Raw genomic sequence first — 19,484 nt, 5'->3', positions numbered from 1 at the left:
TGCCCTGAGAAGAGTGACTGTCTTTTGGATCTAATTTGACTTTTGCCCCAGTTGGAGGAAAATCTTCAGGGCTAGGAAGGATTGTATTTGTCTGACCCCAAAGGTAACCTGGGTTTTGAGGAACAAGGGGCATCAACCTGAATGGTCTTGTAAGATCTCTCCCACACCAGCTTACCAGTGTTTCTCTGATGAATTTAAAGTACCTGAGTAGTGCAGGCCTGCTGGGAGCAGGACTCTCCCTCTGTGCTACTCAGAGAAATTCATTCTTCATGGCCCCCTTCCAGCCTTGCTCTTACCCAGCTGGGCTACAGTTACAATAAAGGAAGTGACTTTTCTTCTCCCCTTCCCCCAATACCTTTGTTTTCCTTGTCACGGGGTGGGGCTGGATATTGAATGGAGAAATTGCTGGGGTCCACCCTAAACTCCTTCCTTCATCTCCCCCTTACATTATCCCATTCTCCTGTCTGCAGCCACATCCATAATCTTACCTCTGTTAACCTTCTGACAGACCCTCAGGTGCCCAGGACAACAGGAAGCTGCTTAAAGCTGGAACCTGGGATTGTGCAATGGAGGCCAGTGACAAAACTGAAAGTAGCTCTGTCAGTAATTGTGCTGGTGTGATTAGGCGGCTGGCCAGGATCTGTGGATCTCCTGGACACGTGGCTGACCAGTCCTCCCAAGCCTTCCCAACAGACTTCTTTATTTTTTTCCTTTTTTTCTTTTGTTTCTTTTTTTTTTTTTTAGGCTAGTGAAGTGAAATTGTGGGAGTGGAAGAGGAACAAAGAAATCTGTAACTGGTAGTGATCAATTACTTGTAAACACCATTGTACTCAGACCAACCCAACAGGCCTTTTTTATTAAAACTCTGAGTACCTCTCTTTCCTTTCCTTGAGCAGTGCCATTAATGCTATATCTGGGGCAATCCTTTCTGACGTTCTCTGGACCTGGCTTTCTCTCCTTAGGGGAGGCCAGGAGAGTAGCCAGAGAGCATGTCATTTGTAGCTGAGGTTAAAGTGTGGAGCTGTGAATGGTGACCTAGCCTCTTGGCATGTTAGCAAACCAAAGGACCTTGACAACTTTTCTGATGATTGTCCCTTCACCCTGATCAAAGGTGTTTGGCTTAGGAGGAGGGAAGAAAAGCTACCCCTATTAATCTTGATGGTCCCAGCCTCGGTCTGTATTGCTTGACCTGGTTCCTAACAGCATTATCAGAAGGAAAATCCACCGCTCTTAAGGCTCCTGGGAACTTTCAGAACCTCCTTTCTCAGGATCGCAAACACAAGACTATTTGAGCTTTCACTTTTGAGAAGTGTTTACTAATACCTGTACCCTGGAAAAGGGCTAATGCAGATAGAAGACTGTGGTCACTGCATCAGGCAACAGACTGTTTCCGCTAAATTTAGTGACTCCAGGAAGGCCAGTGAAGAAATAACATACGTAGCAACCAGAGACTGTGTTGTAATGTGCTGGCTGACAGCAGGGTACTTTCTGTGATGCTGAAAGCCACATTCATTTACTTTCCCTCATCCCCATTTAAGCAAGCCTGGTAGAGTCATAATTACAGTAATAGGTACCATTTATTGAGTACTCTGTGCCAGACACCCTCCTAAGCATATGACATGCATAGCACATTTAATCCTTGCAATGACTCAATAAAATGTACTAATCTTACCTACTTCAAGAATAGGGAAATAGAGGTTACTTGCTTAAAGTCACAGAGCTAACAGGTAGCATAGCTGGGATTTGAACTCAGGCATTCTTACTCCTTGCCTACAAGAGTCTCTTGGCATTCTTGAATACAAGCATATTTCTTAACCTCACTGAAGCTCAGTTACCTCTTCTATAATATGGGGTAAAAAGCCCTCACCCTGCCTGCCACACACTGGTAGTGTCAGATAACATTGAAGGGTATTAGTTCAAAGGCTTCATAGACTCTAAAATGTCAACAAAAGTGCTATTAACTTTCTTCTGGGTCTCAGGCTCCTGATGTAGTCAGTGGAGCAACCCTGCCATCTGCTGTTGTGCTGTTGATGTTGCTGCCACACTTACTAGCCTAAACCTTTGATTCTAGCTGTGGCCTTCTCCGGAAGGTGTTTACTCATTTGTCCAGTTTATGTTTTAGGAAATAGGCAGCCGGTAGATCATTAAGGCTGGCTATTGGACAGGGGGCTGGGGCCTGCCTGACAGAAGAAGGAAAGGCAGACATCTGGGTTTTCCTCTGCCCCCACAAGAGACTCCAGCCTGACCACAGAGTGGTACTCCTAGGATGTAGCAGCAGCATATGACCTTGAATGTGCCTTAATCCTGCTCTTTACTTTGGGAAGAGAGAACTAAGGACTCATAGACACTTCAAGCTGCAATAGGAGGCAGGGGTAGAAAAATGGAGAGGTGAGGCCAGAGATAGATAACTGATATTAATTAAACGTTGTATTAAGAACCACACTTAGATTATCTAATTCAGTCCTCAAAATAACCCTGCAACCCCCACCTTTTTTTGAGATAGGGTCTTGCTGTGTTGTCCAGGCTACAGTGCACTGGTATAATCATAGTTCACTGCAGCCTCAACCTCCTGAGCTCAAGCAATCCTCCCACCTCAGCCTTACAAGCAGCTCAGACTACAGGCGTGCTACCACACCTTGCCAATTTTTTTTATTTTAAGTAGAGACAAGGTCTTATTAACACTATGTTGCCTAGGCTGATCTTGAACTCCTGAGCTCAAGTGATCCTCCTGCCTCAGCCTCCCAAAGTGCTGGGATTATGGGAGTAAGCCACTGTGCCTGGCCAGTGCAACCCCCATTTTATACTAAAACAGGAAGACCCAGAAAGGTGGATTAACTTGTCCAGGGTCACACAGCTGATACTTGAACTCAGGTCTCCCTGGCTCCCAAGAGAGTCCGCTTTCCACTAGGACTCCCAGGAAAAAAAAAAAAAGTAGACTTGGAGACAGAAGATCTGATTTGAGTCTTAGTTGAGCTAGGCTAACTGTGTAACTGTGGGCAAGTTCCTTAGCCCCCGTGAGCCTCAGTTTCTTATCTGTAAAATGTCATAAAAGTAATCCATCTCATGGAGTAGTTGTGATGATCAAGGACTCTGAAAACATTAGAATGGTTTAACGTGAAGGATTAGCAGCAGCATATAGCAGCATTGTGCATCTTATATTAACTATCCAAATATATCAAGTGTCATTTGCTATATATAAAAGCCATCAAATAAGGCACTGTGGGGGATGTGGAGTTGGCATACTAGCCTGGCCTCTTAATTAATTCATTAATTAGCTTATTTATTTATTTATTTATTTTTTGAGACGGAGTCTTGCTCTGTCCCCAGGCTGGAATGCAGTGGCATGATCTCAGCTCACTGCAAGCTCCGCCTCCCAGGTTCACACCATTCTCCTGCCTCAGCCTCCTGAGTAGCTGGGACTATAGGTGTCCACCACCACGCTCAGCTAATTTTTTGTATTTTTAGTAGAGACAGGGTTTCACCGTGTTAGCCAGGATGGTCTCAATCTCCTGACCTTGTGATCCACCTGCCTCAGCCTCCCAAAGGGCTGGGATTACAGGCATGAGCCACCGCGCCTGGCCTAATTAGCTTGTTTATTTTTAAGACAGATCTTGCTCTATTGCCCAGGCTGGAATGCAGTGGCGTGATGATAGCTTACTACAGCCTCAATCTCCCAGGCTTAAATAATCCTCTTGAGTAGCGGACTACAGGTACACACTACCATGCCCAGCTAATTTTTTTTTTTTTTTTTTTTTGTAGAGACAGGGTCTTGCTCTGTTGCCCAGGCTGGTCTCAAACTCCAAAGTGTTGGGATTATAGGTATGAGCCACGGCGCCTGGCCTGGTCTCTTAACTGGTTCCCTAAGACAGCTGGAAATAGAGAATATCATGGAGCATTCCTAACCATGGGCTCCAGCCTGGCTTCCATCCTGTTTCTGCCCTGAAACAACATTCCTTTAGTAATGTTCCAGATAACAGCCTCATCAGCCTGTCCACTGACCACTCTTCAGGCTTCATCTTAAATGACCTCCCAAACTGCACTAAGGGTTGTATTAGAGAAAAGTGGATCGAGTTTGGAGTCAGGCTGCTTGGGCTTAAATGCCAGCTTCACTTACCAGCCACCTGACCATGAGTCAGCTGCTTAAACTACTCTTTGCCACAGTTTCCTTGTCTGTGAAAAGGGAAATGGCTCTCACCTCAAAAAGTTGTTAAGCACATTAAATTCAATCGTGTATTCAAAGTCCTGAGCATAATGCCTGGCCATGACTGGGACTTAACAGATGTTAGCATTTATTATTAGTATCTGTCAATCTTAAAATGTTCTCTTCCCTTGGCTTTTGTGACATTCTGTACTGTCCTGGTTTTCTCTTACCTCTCTGGTAGTACCTGTTTGCTTATCCTTCTTTGTCCAGCTCTGAGATGATACCATTCCTTCAGGCGTGCTATCTGTTTTCTCCCTAGGCAGTCTTACTTACACTCATGGCTTCCATTGTCCTCCACACACTGATGACCCTAAAATCAGTGTCTCCAGCCTAAACCTTTCCACTGAGCTCTAGACCCATATATTGTACTATCAACCTGGCTTGTCCATTTGAATGTCTTCCAGGCACTTCAGACTCTCTTCTCTAGACTTTGCTGGACTTTCACTCTCTTCCTGCTGAAACTGGCTCCTCTTCTGTTGAAACATGTGTGTCATTGAGAGGCACCACCATCCACCCAGTGCCTAAGCCAGAAACCTAGGAGTCTTTGATACCTCTTCTCTCTCATCCTGCATATCCAAGCCTATCAGTTTTATCTCTGAATTATGTTTTGGTAGGTTTACTTCTTTCCATTTCTCCCACCTCCACCCTGTTCCAAGCTACCATCATCTCACCTGGATGTCTGCAATAGCCTCATCTCCCACAGTCACTCTGCACCCCCCAATCTATTATCTGTAGAGCAGTTGGAAGGAGTGATTTGTTTGTTTGTTTTGTTTTAGATAGAGCCTTACTCTGTTCCCCAGGTTGGAGTGCAATGGCACAATTTCGGCTCACTGCAACTTCTGCCTCCCAGGTTCAATTCTCCTGCCTCAGCCTCCCAAGTAGCTTGGATTACAGGCACCTGCCACCTTAACTGGGCCGGCACGGTGGCTCACACCTATCATCCCAGCACTTTGAGAGACTGAGGCAGGCAGATCATAAGGTCAGGAGATCAAGACCATCCTGGCCAACACAGTAAAACCCCGTCTCTACTAAAAATACAAAAATTAACTGGGCGTGGTGGAGTGTGCCTGTAATCCCAGCTACTGAGGGAGGCTGAGGCAGGAGAATCACTTGAATCTGGAAGGCAGAGGTTGCAGTGAGCCTAGATCATACCACTGCACTCCAACCTGGTGACAGAGTGAGGTTCCATCTCAAAAAAAAAAAAAAAAAATCCTTAATTTGGCCTACAGTAGAGCCCTCCATAATCTGGCCTCTCTCCACATCTCCACAACCTCCTGCTCCCTGCATTTCAGCCTCTCTTCTCTTCTGACAAGGGCTTTGTTCATTCTGCTCCCTCTGCCTGGAATGCCCCCTTACTCTCTTTTCACTTAACTCTTGCTTATCATTTAGATCTTTACCTGGATGGCTCAGAGAAATACAGAAGTAATTCCTCACCCTGAAAAATAGGTTAGGTCCCTGTTTTATGTTTTCATAGGCCTTTCCTTTGAGGCTTTTTGTAAAAAATAGTTTTAATTTCACATTTATTCATGTGATCATCTCCTTAATGATATCTTAAGACCTCTAATAGAACAATTTGGTCATGGACTATGGGGTTTTTGCCCCTCATTGTGTCATCACTGAGCATATTGTTGGCATAGAAGGGATATTTGTTGAATGAATTGCTAGAGGTGGCCGAGAGATATGATGTAAGTCAGGCTTTTCCCTGCCCTTCCCCTTCCCCTTCCCCACATCCTTCCTATAGCAGCCACCGTGGCTGTAGTTACTGTAAATGGCAAGAAGGAATCAGTTCCGGACATTGGGTTGTTTTAGAAAATTGCCTGCAAGTGTCAGGGTGATAAGTTAAAGCTTTATCTTTTGCCCTCAGAGGAGCTATCCCATAGTGAGTAGAAGCCAGAGAAGCTGACCCCAGGAGTCCCTCTTTCCTGCAGTAGGTCTTGAGCTGCACTTCTCTGTAGCTACAGTCCAGGCAGGAACAAGCCCTAGATACCTCCGGAGAGTGGGGCAAGAGAGGAAGAATGAGTTCAGCTACTCTAGCTACCAAACTGATTATGAATTGCCCTGAAATCTGAAAAATTTCAATTCCAATCATAAGTTTGTTTTGTTTCATTTTGTTTTCTTAAATTTTGTATTTGAAAGATGGCGTTAACCAAAGATAAACATTCAGTATAGAGTGGAAAAAATGGAATACTTGCATAGTATCTTTTACTTATAGGTGATTTATGATGAGGAATGGGGTGGATAGGTTGGCAGTTTCCCCGAGAACTTGGTAGCTAGAGTAGCTGAACTCATTCTTCAGCCTGGGAGACAGAGCGAGACTCTGTCTCAATAAATAAATGAATGTAATATAAAATAAAATAAAATAAAAAAATATGGAGGCCGGCAGGCACAGTGGCTCACGCCTGTAATCCCAGCACTTTGGGAGGCTGAGGCAGGCGGATCACGAGGTCAGGAGATCGACACCATCCTGGCTAACACAGTGAAACCCCGTCTCTACTAAAAATACAAAAAAAATTAGCCGGGCATGGTGGCGGGCGCCTGTAGTCCCAGCTACTAGGGAGGCTGAGGCAGGAGAATGGCGTGAACCCGGGAGGCGGAGCTTGTAGTGAGCTGAGATCGCGCCACTGCGCTCCAGCCTGGGCGACAGAGTGAGACTCCATCTCAAAAATATATATATATATGGAGGCTGGGCGCGGTGGCTCCCACCAGCTCTTTGGGAGGCTGAGGTGGGTGGATCACTTGATGTCGGGAATTTGAGACCAGCCTGGCCAACATGGTGAAAGCCTGTCTCTACTAAAATTACAAAAATTAGCCAGGCACGGTGGCAGGCATTTGTAATCCCAGCTACTTGGGAGACTAAGGCAGGAGAATAGCTTGAACCTGGGAGATGGAGGCTGCAGTGTGCTGAGATCGCGCCACTGCACTCCAGTAGAGCGAGATTCCGTCTCAAAAAAGAAAGAAAGAAAGAAAGAAAGAAAGAAAGAAAGAAAGAAAGAAAGAAAGAAAGAAAGAAAGAAAGACAGAGAGAGAGAAAAGAAAGAAAGAAATGGAGATACAAACTTACTACCTACCTCCTTACAACCTACCCTGACAGTATTACTGTGAATAAAAGTGTGTATAGCACTGGGAACACTATTCACAGAGCACTCATGAATGTTTGCTCTTTGTTATTAGTTACTAGAGAGACAAATGTCTGCCAGGGCTGAATAATATGTGAATTGGTGATTGTTGCACATATCTAAAGAAGTAGTTATTTTTTCAATTAAAACTTAGTTTGAAAACCAATATAAGGCCGAGCGCAGTGGCTCACACCTGTAATCCCAGCACTTTGGGAGGCCAAGGTGGGCAGATCATTTGAGGTCAGGAGTGTGAGACTAGCCTGGCCAACATGGTGAAACCTTGTCTCTACTAAAAAAAAAAAAAAAAAGTACAAAAATTAGCCGGGCGTGGTGGCAGGTGCCTGTAATCCTAGCTACTTGGGAGGCTGAGGCAGGAGAATCGCTTGAACCCAGGAGGCGGAGGTTGTAGTGAACCAAGTTTGCGCCACTGCACTCCAGCCTGGGCAACAGAGTGAGACTCTGTCTCCAAAAAAAAAAAAAAAAAAAAACACCAATATAATAAATAAGTGGCCAGCAGTGAAATGGAAAGTGAAAAGTTGGTGAAGCAAAACTAGTACTGTATTCAGATAAAGATGCTGAATCTAGATTTGGTCACCAGAATAGGGTCCTTTGTGGCAAGCAGGGCTAGTTTGGCTGACTCACCACTGCCGGGATGAAATTTCTCTCAGTGGCTGCTCATTTCCCTTTATTTTAAGTCCATGCTCACAGAATAACCTTCTGATGCCTAATTCAGCTTCCTGGGATTCTTAATAACAGGAAGGGTCTGGAAGTAGTACCTGTATAGCGGATATGGGTGTTCTGATATTAATAGTCAATTCATAAGTGTACAGAGAGGTTGACAAATGGTTAGGTCAGAACCATCGCAGAATGTCTACACCTCTCTGGACATTAGGAAGGTCAAAAACCTGAAAGGCCAAAAGCTAGGCCTAGATTAGGGTCATTCACCAAGATAACATCAGCCTTGAAGAGTTCTCTGCGTGGTCGACCAGCCGACCTTCCTTTGATCACACCCCCTTCCTCATTGCTTCTTTTTTTTTTGAGACAGAGTCTCTCTGTCACCCAGGCTGGAGTGCAGTGGCCGGATCTCAGCTCACTGCAATTTCCGCCTCCCGGGTTTACGCCATTCTCCTGCCTCAGCCTCCCGAGTAGCTGGGACTACAGGCGCCCGCCACCTCGCCCGGCTAGTTTTTTTTGTATTTTTTAGTAGAGACGGGGTTTCACCGTGTTAGCCAGGATGGTCTCGATCTCCTGACCTTGTGATCCGCCCGTCTCAGCCTCCCAAAGTGCTGGGATTACAGGCTTGAGCCACTGCGCCCGGCCCTCATTGCTTCTTTAAGCATTGACCTGTAATGGGTATGGAATTTTTTGCTCACCTAACTCCATCCTTTTACAGAGGAAGAAATTGAAACCCAGAGAGATTTAATGGCTTGCCTAAGACCACACAGCAGATTTTCTGTTAACCAGGGCGATTTTTCAGGTCTTCCCTGCCAGACAAGGGCTTTTTTCCTTGAATTGCGTAGAGATTTGTTGAGCTATCCAAAGCATTTTTCCCAGTGCAGCCTGGAGAAGGATGTCCATGTTAACACAGCATTTGATACTCAATGTTAGACATTCAGTTTTCTAATTAGTATCATGGAGCAACAGTGAATGATTATCTATAAGGGGTTGCAATTCTATACTTATCTGCTTACAGCCCATATAGACAAATCTCAGATGTTAAAATGACAACGGCAGTAGAGATGTGGCCCTAGGACAAAGGCATGCTCTGCTGTTAGTGAACACTAGTTGGCCAGCAAATTTCACGTGGGCGTATACACGGCCAGCTGTAGACTTTAGGCATTTATACCCATTCAAAGAGCCAAACTGGCAACTAAAGATTAGAGTTTCAGGCTTTGTGTTCTGTTAGGAATCACTGCTTGCTTAAATACCTCTGATAGCTCTTCACTCCCTGTAGGCAACTCTTTAGCCTAGCAGACTTGGTCTTTACTGCTCTGCCCCTACTCTCTTCCACCATCCCGGCCTCTGCTCTAATTGCTGCCCACAGGTGCCCTGCACAAGAGCTTACAGACCTGCTCAGCAGTATGTGAGCATACCACACTCTTTATACCTCAACGCATTTGCACATATTTTTCCTTCAGGCCAGAATGCCTCTTATCTGCCTGGCAATCAGCCTATTAGAGACTGCCAATACCATCCCGTCTTCTGTGGAGGAGTCCCCCGCCAAATCCACCCATACCTCTCCCCACCAATCAGAGACTTTTTCTCTCTTTGTTATTCTCTTCATACCTCAGTTATATCCATGTCAATATTTGTTTACACATCTAGCATCACTCTTAGAGTATGAAATTCTCCAAGTGCGGAGCTGTATCTAGTTTGTCTTTGTATCCCAGAGTTTAGCAAAGTGCCTAGAATGTAGTGGGCACTCAGAGTGTTTGCTGGGTGAGTGATGTTATTTGTTGAACGACTCTTTGGACACTTGAATAAAGCCCATCCAGTATGCACCATTACTATCTCTTTGCTCTACAATATTCTTTTAGGCAAGAGCTTATCTTTTGAGGTGATAAGATAAGCTCAAACTTATATAGACTAAGACCTCAGTCTGTAAATGTCATCCCTAAGTCTTAAACCATCAAAACCAGGGCCTCAAGAAATGGCATGCCTTCTGCAACTGTAGCAACCTGCTGTGCTTATTTTGCCTTGTTTTTCATTTTCCCCCCAAAGGCTAGAGTCCCTTCTCCCATGGGCAGTGCTGGAAGGGTGCTAACAAATTCTTTCTCCATCCTCCTTACGATTACAAAAAAAACCCTCAGTACCTCATGCCAGACTTGAGTTAAGGTTGTTTTCTTCTGTGTGTCAGCTGTATTCTGGTCATGACTTCCCGATGATGCCCTATAGAGATTTTGCTGAGATCAGAGGGTGCTCCACTCTCATCAGTAGCACTGACTTTTGCAGAAGCACCATTTCTGAAGTTGGCTAATGTCATCCCTCATGTTTGTTTGTTTGTTTGTTTGTTTGAAATTTGTTTTAGCTCCAGAGATAGTGCTTTCATGGAATGAAAACGCTATCTTCTAGAATCACCGTTTTTTTTTTTGAGATGGAGTCTCGCTGTGTCGCCAGACTGGAGTGCAGTGACGCAATCTCAGTTCACTGCAATCTCCACCTCCTGGGTTCAAGTGATTCCCCTGCCTCAGCCTCCTGAGGAGCTGTGACTACAGGCACGCACCCCAACTCCCGGCTAATTTTATGTGTTTTAGTAGAGACAGGGTTTCACCGTGTTGGCCAGGATGGTCTCAATCTCCTGACCTCGTGATCTGCCCGCCTCAGCCTCTTAAAGTGCTGGGATTACAGGTGTGAGCTACCGCGCCTGACCTAGAATCACCTTTTTATACCATAACATGAGCACTGCTGCCGTGTCACTGAGGAAAGAGAGAGGCAGCTACTGTGGGGTTACAGATGGGTAAGAGTGGCACCAGGAGGGTGAAAGTCTCTGCTGAGCCAAAGCTTAACAAAATGTCAATCATCAAACATTTATTTATTAAGCTACGTTCAGGATAAGAAGATGAACAAGCTATCTGTAAATTCATTTTCTCGTTTGTAACAAGGTAACAATAGTGATCTATCCTGCCTGCCTCTGAGGGTTATTGTGAGAGTAAAATGAAATCAAGTGGAAAAGCACTTAGGCAAAAGAAAAGCATTGGTTTTCAATTGTTAGTGTGGATCAGAACCACTGGGACTTGTTTAAAATGCAGATTCTTAGCCCCAATCTCAGCAATTCTGATTCTGTATACCTGAAGTGGGGCCCAGGAATCTTCATTTTCAACAGGCTGACCAGAAGGTCCAATGCTGCTATTTCTTTAGTTACACTTTCAGAAATATTACTGTAAATCACATGGCAAGAATAAAATAGTTATTTGAGGCAGTTTTAGTATGTTGGACCTGGAGTCCAAAGACTTGGGTCAAACTCCAGCTTTGTCAGTTCCTGGATCCGTGACCTTAAACAGCAACCTTCTCTGTGAACCTTAGTTCCCTCAGGAACGTCTCTGGTCACCTTCTGCCCTACTCCATTGATGACTCACCACATAAGGCTCCCTGGGAGTTCCCCAAACCTCTGCTCTCTTAACTCCTTCTGTAGCCTCCTACATCTCCTTCAGGTGCTGTCTTCTCCTCCTTTTTCCAGGCCCTGCTCTGACAAGAGCATTCATTCTCTTCTGGGAAGGGTTCCTTCAATGTGTCCTCAAGCATATCACACCCAGGAAGGACCCTGTGGCCATATCTGTCTATCACCAGATCAAACTACGTGAAGGCAGGCACTAGGTACTCTCAGTGCCCAGCATAGGCCTGACCTATACCAGGTGTCCACAGATGCCTAGTAAGGTAACCTATAATTCAGGACCCCCATGATGAGCAACTACAGCACTAGAACAGTGATAATAACTAATGTTCATAAAACATCTTCAGTTTACAAAGGCCTTTTATACTCATCATCTAGTTTAGTTCCTGCAACAACCTCTTGAGGAATACAGCACAAGCAGGGCAAGGGAAGCCCAGAGATGTTAAATAATTTATCCAAGTTTATGCTGCTGGGGAGGGCAGCACTGAAATTAAAAGAAAAGTTTTCTGAGCTCAAATCCCATGACCTTTCCTTATGAGCTCTAGCAAGGTATTCAGGAATCCTGCCTGTACAGTTCAGAGCCTCAAATTGCTGGGTATGTTGAGTTCTTGTATGTGATTTTTCTAGATTTCCTGACCACATTCTTACTGTCTGGATATCAGGAAAGAGTTTATCAAATGCCTGTGGAAATCCAAGAGAAGGTCTCATGATGAGTAACCCAGTGAAAACATGAAGTCAAGTCTAACTAGTCACTACTGTTTCACTACTGCTGACTCCTAATGATCAGCTCCTTTTCTAAGTTCTTACTGTCCACTTATTCCATCATCTGCCTAGAATTTTGTGAAGGAATCAAAGCAAAAGGATCATAAGGTTACTTTTTCCAGTATCTTTTTCCTCCTTTTTGAAAACTGGGCCAGTTAGCTATCTCTGTTTTTATTTCATGAATACATCCCCAGCACCTGGTATATAGTAAATATGGAACATTATACTTTGGAAATATTGCCCCCATTCTCCATAGTTTCTCCGAAGTTACTAACAATGGTTCCATCGCTGTGCCAACGTATTTTCTTTTTTCAATATATTGGGAAATAATTCTCCCAGTCTGAAAATCTGAACACATTTCATGTGACTTGGTATCCTCATATGTCTTGGGCTTCCAATTCTCCGTTCCTGGTTTCAAGTTCATGAACTATAAAACAAGGGATTAGACTAAATCTCTGAAGTTCTATCCAGATGGCAAATTCTTTTCTCTTTCCGTGATACCTAAGATGCCAAATACTGTCTTTTACCTGGTGTTTGTGAACATGACATCACATTACAGGAGTAGCAGATAAAACACTGACTGAGTTCCATGAGCCGGATACTGAAGTGGGCTTGTTCACATATGTTCTCATTTAATGCTCATAACCCTGTGAAGCTGGGAATTTCTGTGATGTTTTATTTATTTATTTATTGAGACAGAGTCTTGCTCTGTCACCTAGGCTGGAGTGCAATGACACGATCTTGGCTCACCGCAGTCTCTGCCTCCTGTGTTCAAGCGATTCTCTTGCCTCAACCTCCCCAGTAGCTGGCATTACAGGCACATACCACCACACCCAGCTAATTTTGTGTTTTTAGTAGAGACGGGGTTTCTCCATGTTGGCCAGGTTGGTCACAAACACTTGACCTTAGGTAATCCGCCCGCCTCTGCCTCCCAAAGTGCTGGGATTACAAGCATGGGCCACTGCGCTCGCCCGGGACCCTTGTTTTAGAAGGATGACTGCTACTATAATGTAGAAAGTGATTTGGAAGAGGGGAGGAGGGGGGCAGGAAAGATGGTTAGTATATGGGGGTGGTAATGCTTACCTTTCAGGATTTGGAGGTTTCAGAGTCCTCAAAAATTATCTTCCTTGATTGGAGTCCTCCCAGCCAATAGAGGGCTTCACACAAACACAGTTCCTTGGGTTTTGAATTATTTGGCGAGAGTTTTCTTCCGACAAGAGGCTGGGGTGATTCATTCACTTACCACACCTTGCCTGAACATTCACTTGGGGCTGCCGGTTTTGAAGGCTATTGTTCTCCAGCCTGTCACAGACGCCTTGAAGACCTGTGCCTCAGCTAGTTCTAAGGAGTCAGTTTGTTCGGCTCCCTGCCAGGTTTCCAACTTATGAAATGTGCTGGAGATTAACACCTCTCCTGCTATTTTATCCCTACTATAACTGCCAGTCAAAGGATTCCTGCAGTTGCCTCTGGCAGCCATAACTGCTGAATCTTCTGCCAGCTGCTCTGAGGACCTAGAAGAGCAGTTTTCTATCCAGGACCAGTTTCCAAGGGTGGGAGGGTAAAATATATCCTCCAATGTGACATTTCATCTCCCAATGCTGGGTGGCTTGGGCCCTTTGAAGTTGGCTCTGAGGAACCACACGCTTGCGTCTGAACAGCCAGCAGCTTATCACATCTGGTGATCAATCCTTCAAAGGTTCCTCCTGAAGTCTGGATTTATGGAGGTCAAATGGATTCCACCTGGGAGGGGCTTCTGCTTCAACTCAGGACATGGGGAGAAGGCTGTTCGTCTTCCAGGGGAAGGCAGTTTTCATGGCATTGAGATGTCCTCTCACTTATTCCCCACCCACCCACCAAGTCCTTTGTAAGAGGAGTAGGGGGAGAGGAGAACGCCTGCAGCCTCCTGCTCACATTCCTAGACACCGACTCACTGAGCCCGCCGCCGCCGCTGGAACAGCAGAGCTGTGTGAAATGTCAAGAGGAGTTATGCTCATGGGCTCCCTGGCCTCGGTCTCTTTGTGGCTTGCATATTCTTCCATCAGTGATGTGTTCATCACATGGAAATCAGAGGGTACAATTAAAAGATAATTTGCTAGTTCCAGACTTAATTTGGGGCCCCCTTCTTGCCTGATTGAATTACAAGGGAACATAATAGAGTTTTGGTGAGAAATAGTTGATTCTGTGGCTGGGAGAAAGATTGCTCCCAGCTCTCCAGCTGGGCAGCCCTTTCAGTATCCTGTATGTTGTTTCCCCACTTCCAGCCCACCTCAACTCCTCTGTGGCTCTTGTGTGGCCCCTAGGCCAGGATCCTGACCTCCTGCTCAAGAGTTTAAACTCAACTTGAGACCCAAGGAAAACAGAGAGCCCTCTGCAACCTCACAGGGGTGAAAAATGTTGATCCTGGGAGCTATTTAGAGACCTAACCCAGACCCAGACAGAGACAGTGACTTGCTAAAGGCCACATAGCTAGCCCACAGTAGTTGTAACAATAGTCTTAATGATATTAATGGGTAACATTTATCAACCTTTAATGTGTTCCAGACTTTGTGCCAAGGGCTTACATACAGTGCATTGTCGCATTCAAACCCAGACAGTCTGGCTGTGGGCCCAGGCTGAGCTTCGATATAGCATGGTAGAGTGTAGTCTATAATGTCTAGTCTGGGTTCAAATCCTGGCTTCACTTCTCACATTTACAGCTGAGTGACCTCAGGCAAGTGATTTAACCTCCCTGTACCTCAGTTGCTTTATCTGTAAAGAGAGAAATCGCAGAACTGTGGAATAGTGTGGGTTAAAATTCATTTATTCAAGTAGTACTGCAAGCAGTGCTTAATGCAGGGTGAGCACCTGTTCAGTCCTTACTTCTTCTGGCTGCCTCTGGGGCTAGAGTGTGGTGTCTTTGTGGTGGTAGGTAGATATGGCTGAGCTCTGCACAAACACCAAGAGCTGTTCTTCACTATTAGAGGTAGTAAATAGAGTGGTTGAGCTCTGTAGCTCTAGAACAGAGGCCGGCAAGCTATGGCCCATTGCCTATTTTAATACAGCCTGTGATTGATTGTTTTTTTGTTTTCTTTTTTCTTTTTGAGACGGAGTTTCACTCTTGTTGCCCAGGCTGGAATGCAATGGCACGAACTCAGCTCACCGCAACCTCCACCTCCTGGGTTCAAGCGATTCTCCTGCCTCAGCCTCTCGAGTAGCTGGGATTACAGGCATGTGCCACCACGCCCAGCTAATTTTTGTATTTTTAGTAGAGACAGGATTTCTCCATGTTGGTTAGGCTGGTCTCGAACTCCCTACCTCAGGTGATCTACCTGCCTTGGCCTCCCAAATTGCTGGGATTACAGGTGTGAGCCACCATGCCCGGCCTGATTGATTGATGTTTTTGGTAGAGATAGGGTCTTGGTTTGTTACCCAGGCTGGTCTCAAACTTCTGGCTTCAAGCAGTCTGCCCTCCTTGGCCTCTCGACTGCTGGGATTATAGGCATGAGCCACTATACCTGGCCTATATGACCTGTGATTTTTAATGGTTAGGGGGAAAAAAGCACAAGAATGTTTTGTGACATGTGGAAATTACATGAAACTCAAATACCAGTGTCCCAGCCTGGGCAACAAAGTGAGACCCTATCTCTACAAAAAAAAAAAAAAAAAATTAGCCAGGGCCAGGCACAGTGGCTCACGCCTATAATCCCAGCACTTTGGGAGGCCGAGGCAGGTGCATCACCTGAGGTCAGGAGTTCAAGACTAGCCTGACCAATATGGTGAAACCCCGTCTCTACTAAAAATACAAAAATTAGCCGAGCATGGTGGCATGTGCCTGTAGTCCCAGCTACTTGGGAGGCTGAGACAAGAGAATTGCTTGAACCTGGGAGGCGGAGGTTGCAGTGAGCCAAGATCATGACACTGTACTCCAGCCTGGGCAACAGAGCGAGACTCTGTCACAAAAAAAAAAAAAAAAGCCAGGTATGGTGGCCTGCACCTGTGGTCCCAGATGCACGGGAGGCTTAGGCAGGAGGATCACTTGAGCCCAGGTGGTTGAGGCTACCGTGAACCATGTTTGTACCACTGCACTTTAGCCAGGACAACAGTGTGAGACTGAATCTCAAAAAAAAAAAAAATCTTTCCATGAGTAAATATCTACTGGAACACAACCATGTCCCTTAGTTTATGTTTTATATATGGCTGCTATTGCTCTGTAATGACACAATTGGGTAGTCACAACAGAGTCTGTATGGCCTGCAGAGCCTAAGATATTAGCTCTCTGGCCCTTTACAGGAAAAGTGCCTTGACCTGTGCTCTAGAGCCATACATATGTACCAGGTTTGAAACCCAGCCTCGCAGCTGGGCGTGATGGCATGCATCTGTCGTCCCAGCTACTCTGGAGGCTGAGGTGAGAGGATCACTTGAGTCCAGAAGGTCAAGGTTGAGATTGTAGTGAGCCATGATGGCACCACTGCACTCCAGCCTGAGTGACAGAGAGAGACCCTGACTCAAAAAAAAAAAAACCCACCCTCACCACTTACTAGCTATTTGTCTTGAGGATAGTGACATAACCCCTCAGAACCTATTTCCTAATCTGTTGAATGAGGCTGATGACATTTACCCCATATACTGGCAATTTAAATATGGATAATAGATGCTAAGCACTTAACACAGGGCCTAGAACATATTAACTGCTCAATAAATGGTAGCTTATTATCAGTATTCAAACCCATGTGCTCTTATCTCATGCATTGTTGTCCCTGTGCCCCATTGGTGGAATGGGAAAAGGCTCCTTTGTAACCCCATCTACCATCTTTATCAGACTTTGCTGCCATGGTTCACAGTAAGACATAGTAGCTGCAAGGTGACTTCTGGCCCTTTACAATGGTGAGAGGTGTGTGCCTGGTGAGGGAGAGCTGATGTCACTGCCCCAAATCCAATAGTGAGGTCCTAGTATTCTGATTTTCTCCAGCAGCCTTGCTTTTTCCTTTACAATTCTGCAGGCAGGGAGACAAGGGCTTTCTCCGTGGTAAGCTCTGCTTTGGTCATCATCACAACTGGGGCTCTTCAGGCGGGCTCCCATTCCAGATACTTAGGCTTATCAATCCCTTTTGGCACCCCAGGCCTTCTTCTCCCTCACGCCCCATTTTTCAGTTTGAAAAGCATGGTTATCATTGGACAAGTAGAAGAAGTTCTACTGTCCACAGAGGCCAGTGGATGGTGTTCTGTGTGTGAACAGCCAGTGAATAGTGAGTGAATGAGAGTAACCTGGGCTCCATCCTATTTGCAGAGGGCTTTGGAAAAGATTTTTCTCCTTGAAGAGCCAGAATGAAGCCTGGTAGTGGGAGAACTCCAGCTCTAGGGGCCTACTCTAACTCACATGGGCCTACATTTAAATCCCAACCCTGCCACTGACTCCCTTTTTGACCTTGAGTGAGTTACGTAATTTCTCTGTATCTCACTTTCCTTGTCTGTAGAGTGGGAATAATTCCTGTCTCAGAGAAATAAGAGTGCATATAGTGTTTACCACATGGAGACACATCAGGTGTAGGTTAATACCCTGGGCCTCATTTTCTTATTTGCAACACAGCCCTGCCCTGGAGTGGAAGTGTCACCTCCCATTGGTCAGCTCTTGAGGCTGTCCCCAGGCCAGGCAGAGGGAGGGAATGAATGGGAGCCCTAGTGCCAGGACAGAACAGATGTCAGCTCGGAGCTAGGATGGCTCTCTGGACCTGCCTCTCCTACCGGAGGTCCCTCTGTCTGGTGTAGCTCTTCCTGGACCTGGCATCCTCTGCTTTTTTTTTTTTTTTTTTTTTTTTTTTTTCCCACCTCCAAGCAGAATTACTGTCCTGTAGGCAGCTCCTCTGCTTGAGGACATCTGGGGCCAGATATGTTCACCCTGTATCCTGCCTTGCCCTTCCCTGAGCTCAGGATGGACGCTCAGTCGGTCCCAGTTATTGTCTGCAGCGCCTGCCTGCAGCCTCGATCCAGCCCAGCTCCACCCCTTGCCTGCAAGGTCTGTTTCCTAACAGCTGCTCCAACCACACACCTCGGTTCTGCGGGAGCTCCTCCTCTTCCTCCCTCCCTCCCTCATTCAGGGGTGGGACTGAAGAAGAAGGCTAACTTGACAGCAGCGCTTCTTTCTTAGCTAGTCACCGGCCCTTGCTCAAGAATGCCAGTGTGTATGTAGCCTCGGCAAAGAGGTCGTTTTCTCCGAGTCCAGAGGGGCCGCCTGAGCTTCTAAGAACTAGGGAGGAGCCATCCCAGCCATGAGCCCCTGTGGGAATCTGCTGGGGGGCAAGTGGCCTGGAGTCCTCAGGCTCCTCCAGCTGCTCCGGAGGGAGAGGTGAACTCAGGGCAGCCTGCCTGCAGCCAGAGGTGTTGGGAGCCCTGGGCCTGTCATGGTGGCCATCTACAGCCGGCCCGAGGCACTCATAGACGGATTTGCAGCTGAGCCTGTTTATCTGGTGTGGGAAGAAGATGGGGAGTTACTTGTCAGTCCCGGCTTACTTCACCTCCAGAGACCCATTTCGGTGAGTTGGTCTCCGAGTTCCCCTCTCTCTCTCTCCTGGCCCCTGGTCCTGAGAAGAGGGTGGTCTCCCGAAATCTCCTTCTCACTTAGTCCTTTACCATCGGTCCTGCCGGGCAGAAGCCAGGAGAGGTTATACCTAAGCAGAATCGGCCTTGTGAGGTACCCCCATTATGTCCTGGAAGTGGTGAGGGGAGGGATATACTCAGAAGGAACTTCTTAGGGAGCTCCAGCTCCCCTTCCATCCCAGGCAAACCTGAAAGAGCCTCCAAAAGATGCCACTGACCTGCCCCTTCTAGGTGTTACTGCTTCCAGGGGGAATAGCACAAATAGAGTGCTGTTTCTAGCTCTCACATGTCTTACCTGCGGGCCATGCTGCCTGCCCAGAAATTTGTCCCAACAAGCAGGATGGGCAGGTTTTGCCAAACTGTGGAAACTGGCAAGTCCTGGGTGTGGGTAGCCTGGTACACAATAGGTACCTTATAAACATTTGTTCTCTTAATGGCAGGCACATTAGCCTCTGACCTTGAGGGGCTTCTGAGCTCCCAGGTGAATGTAGTTGCTGGGGAAAGACCTGGGCCAGTGCTTCTGAGACTGGAGCAATGGACTTTGGAGTGTTCCTGAGCTGCTGGGCCAGCCCCCACACCTCCTCAGTCCCTAGGCCTGAGTACCTCCACGAGCCTCTCTCTGGGGCTTCTCAAAGGGAGATGTGGAAACTCTACCTCCAACCTGGCTTTCTTTGCTCATTGCCCCACTCCACCTCCCATAGAAACTCCCCAGGGGGTTTCT

The 19,484-nt window shown here is 46.3% G+C and overlaps 1 protein-coding gene across 3 annotated transcripts in view; it reads left to right on the top strand.

Moving 5' to 3' along the window:
- Positions 1 to 19,484, top strand: part of LIMK2 (LIM domain kinase 2) — a 67,042-nt gene that overhangs the window by 17,089 nt on the left and 30,469 nt on the right. Inside the window, exon 1 of one of the 3 annotated variants that reach the window (XM_007975461.3) lies at positions 18,257 to 18,699. The exons of the other annotated variants lie outside the window; for them this stretch is intronic. Within the exon in view, the coding sequence (XP_007973652.1) occupies positions 18,647 to 18,699 (53 nt within the window). The 5' untranslated portion in view covers positions 18,257 to 18,646. Of the gene's footprint in view, positions 1 to 18,256; positions 18,700 to 19,484 lie in introns of those variants that run through there. 3 annotated transcript variants of the gene reach the window in all.

Source organism: Chlorocebus sabaeus, chromosome 19 (assembly GCF_047675955.1).
Source record: "Chlorocebus sabaeus isolate Y175 chromosome 19, mChlSab1.0.hap1, whole genome shotgun sequence".
Lineage (NCBI taxonomy): Eukaryota > Metazoa > Chordata > Mammalia > Primates > Cercopithecidae > Chlorocebus > Chlorocebus sabaeus.
Note: the sequence above shows the minus strand (reverse complement) of the source record. Positions and strands in the feature narration are given on the sequence as shown.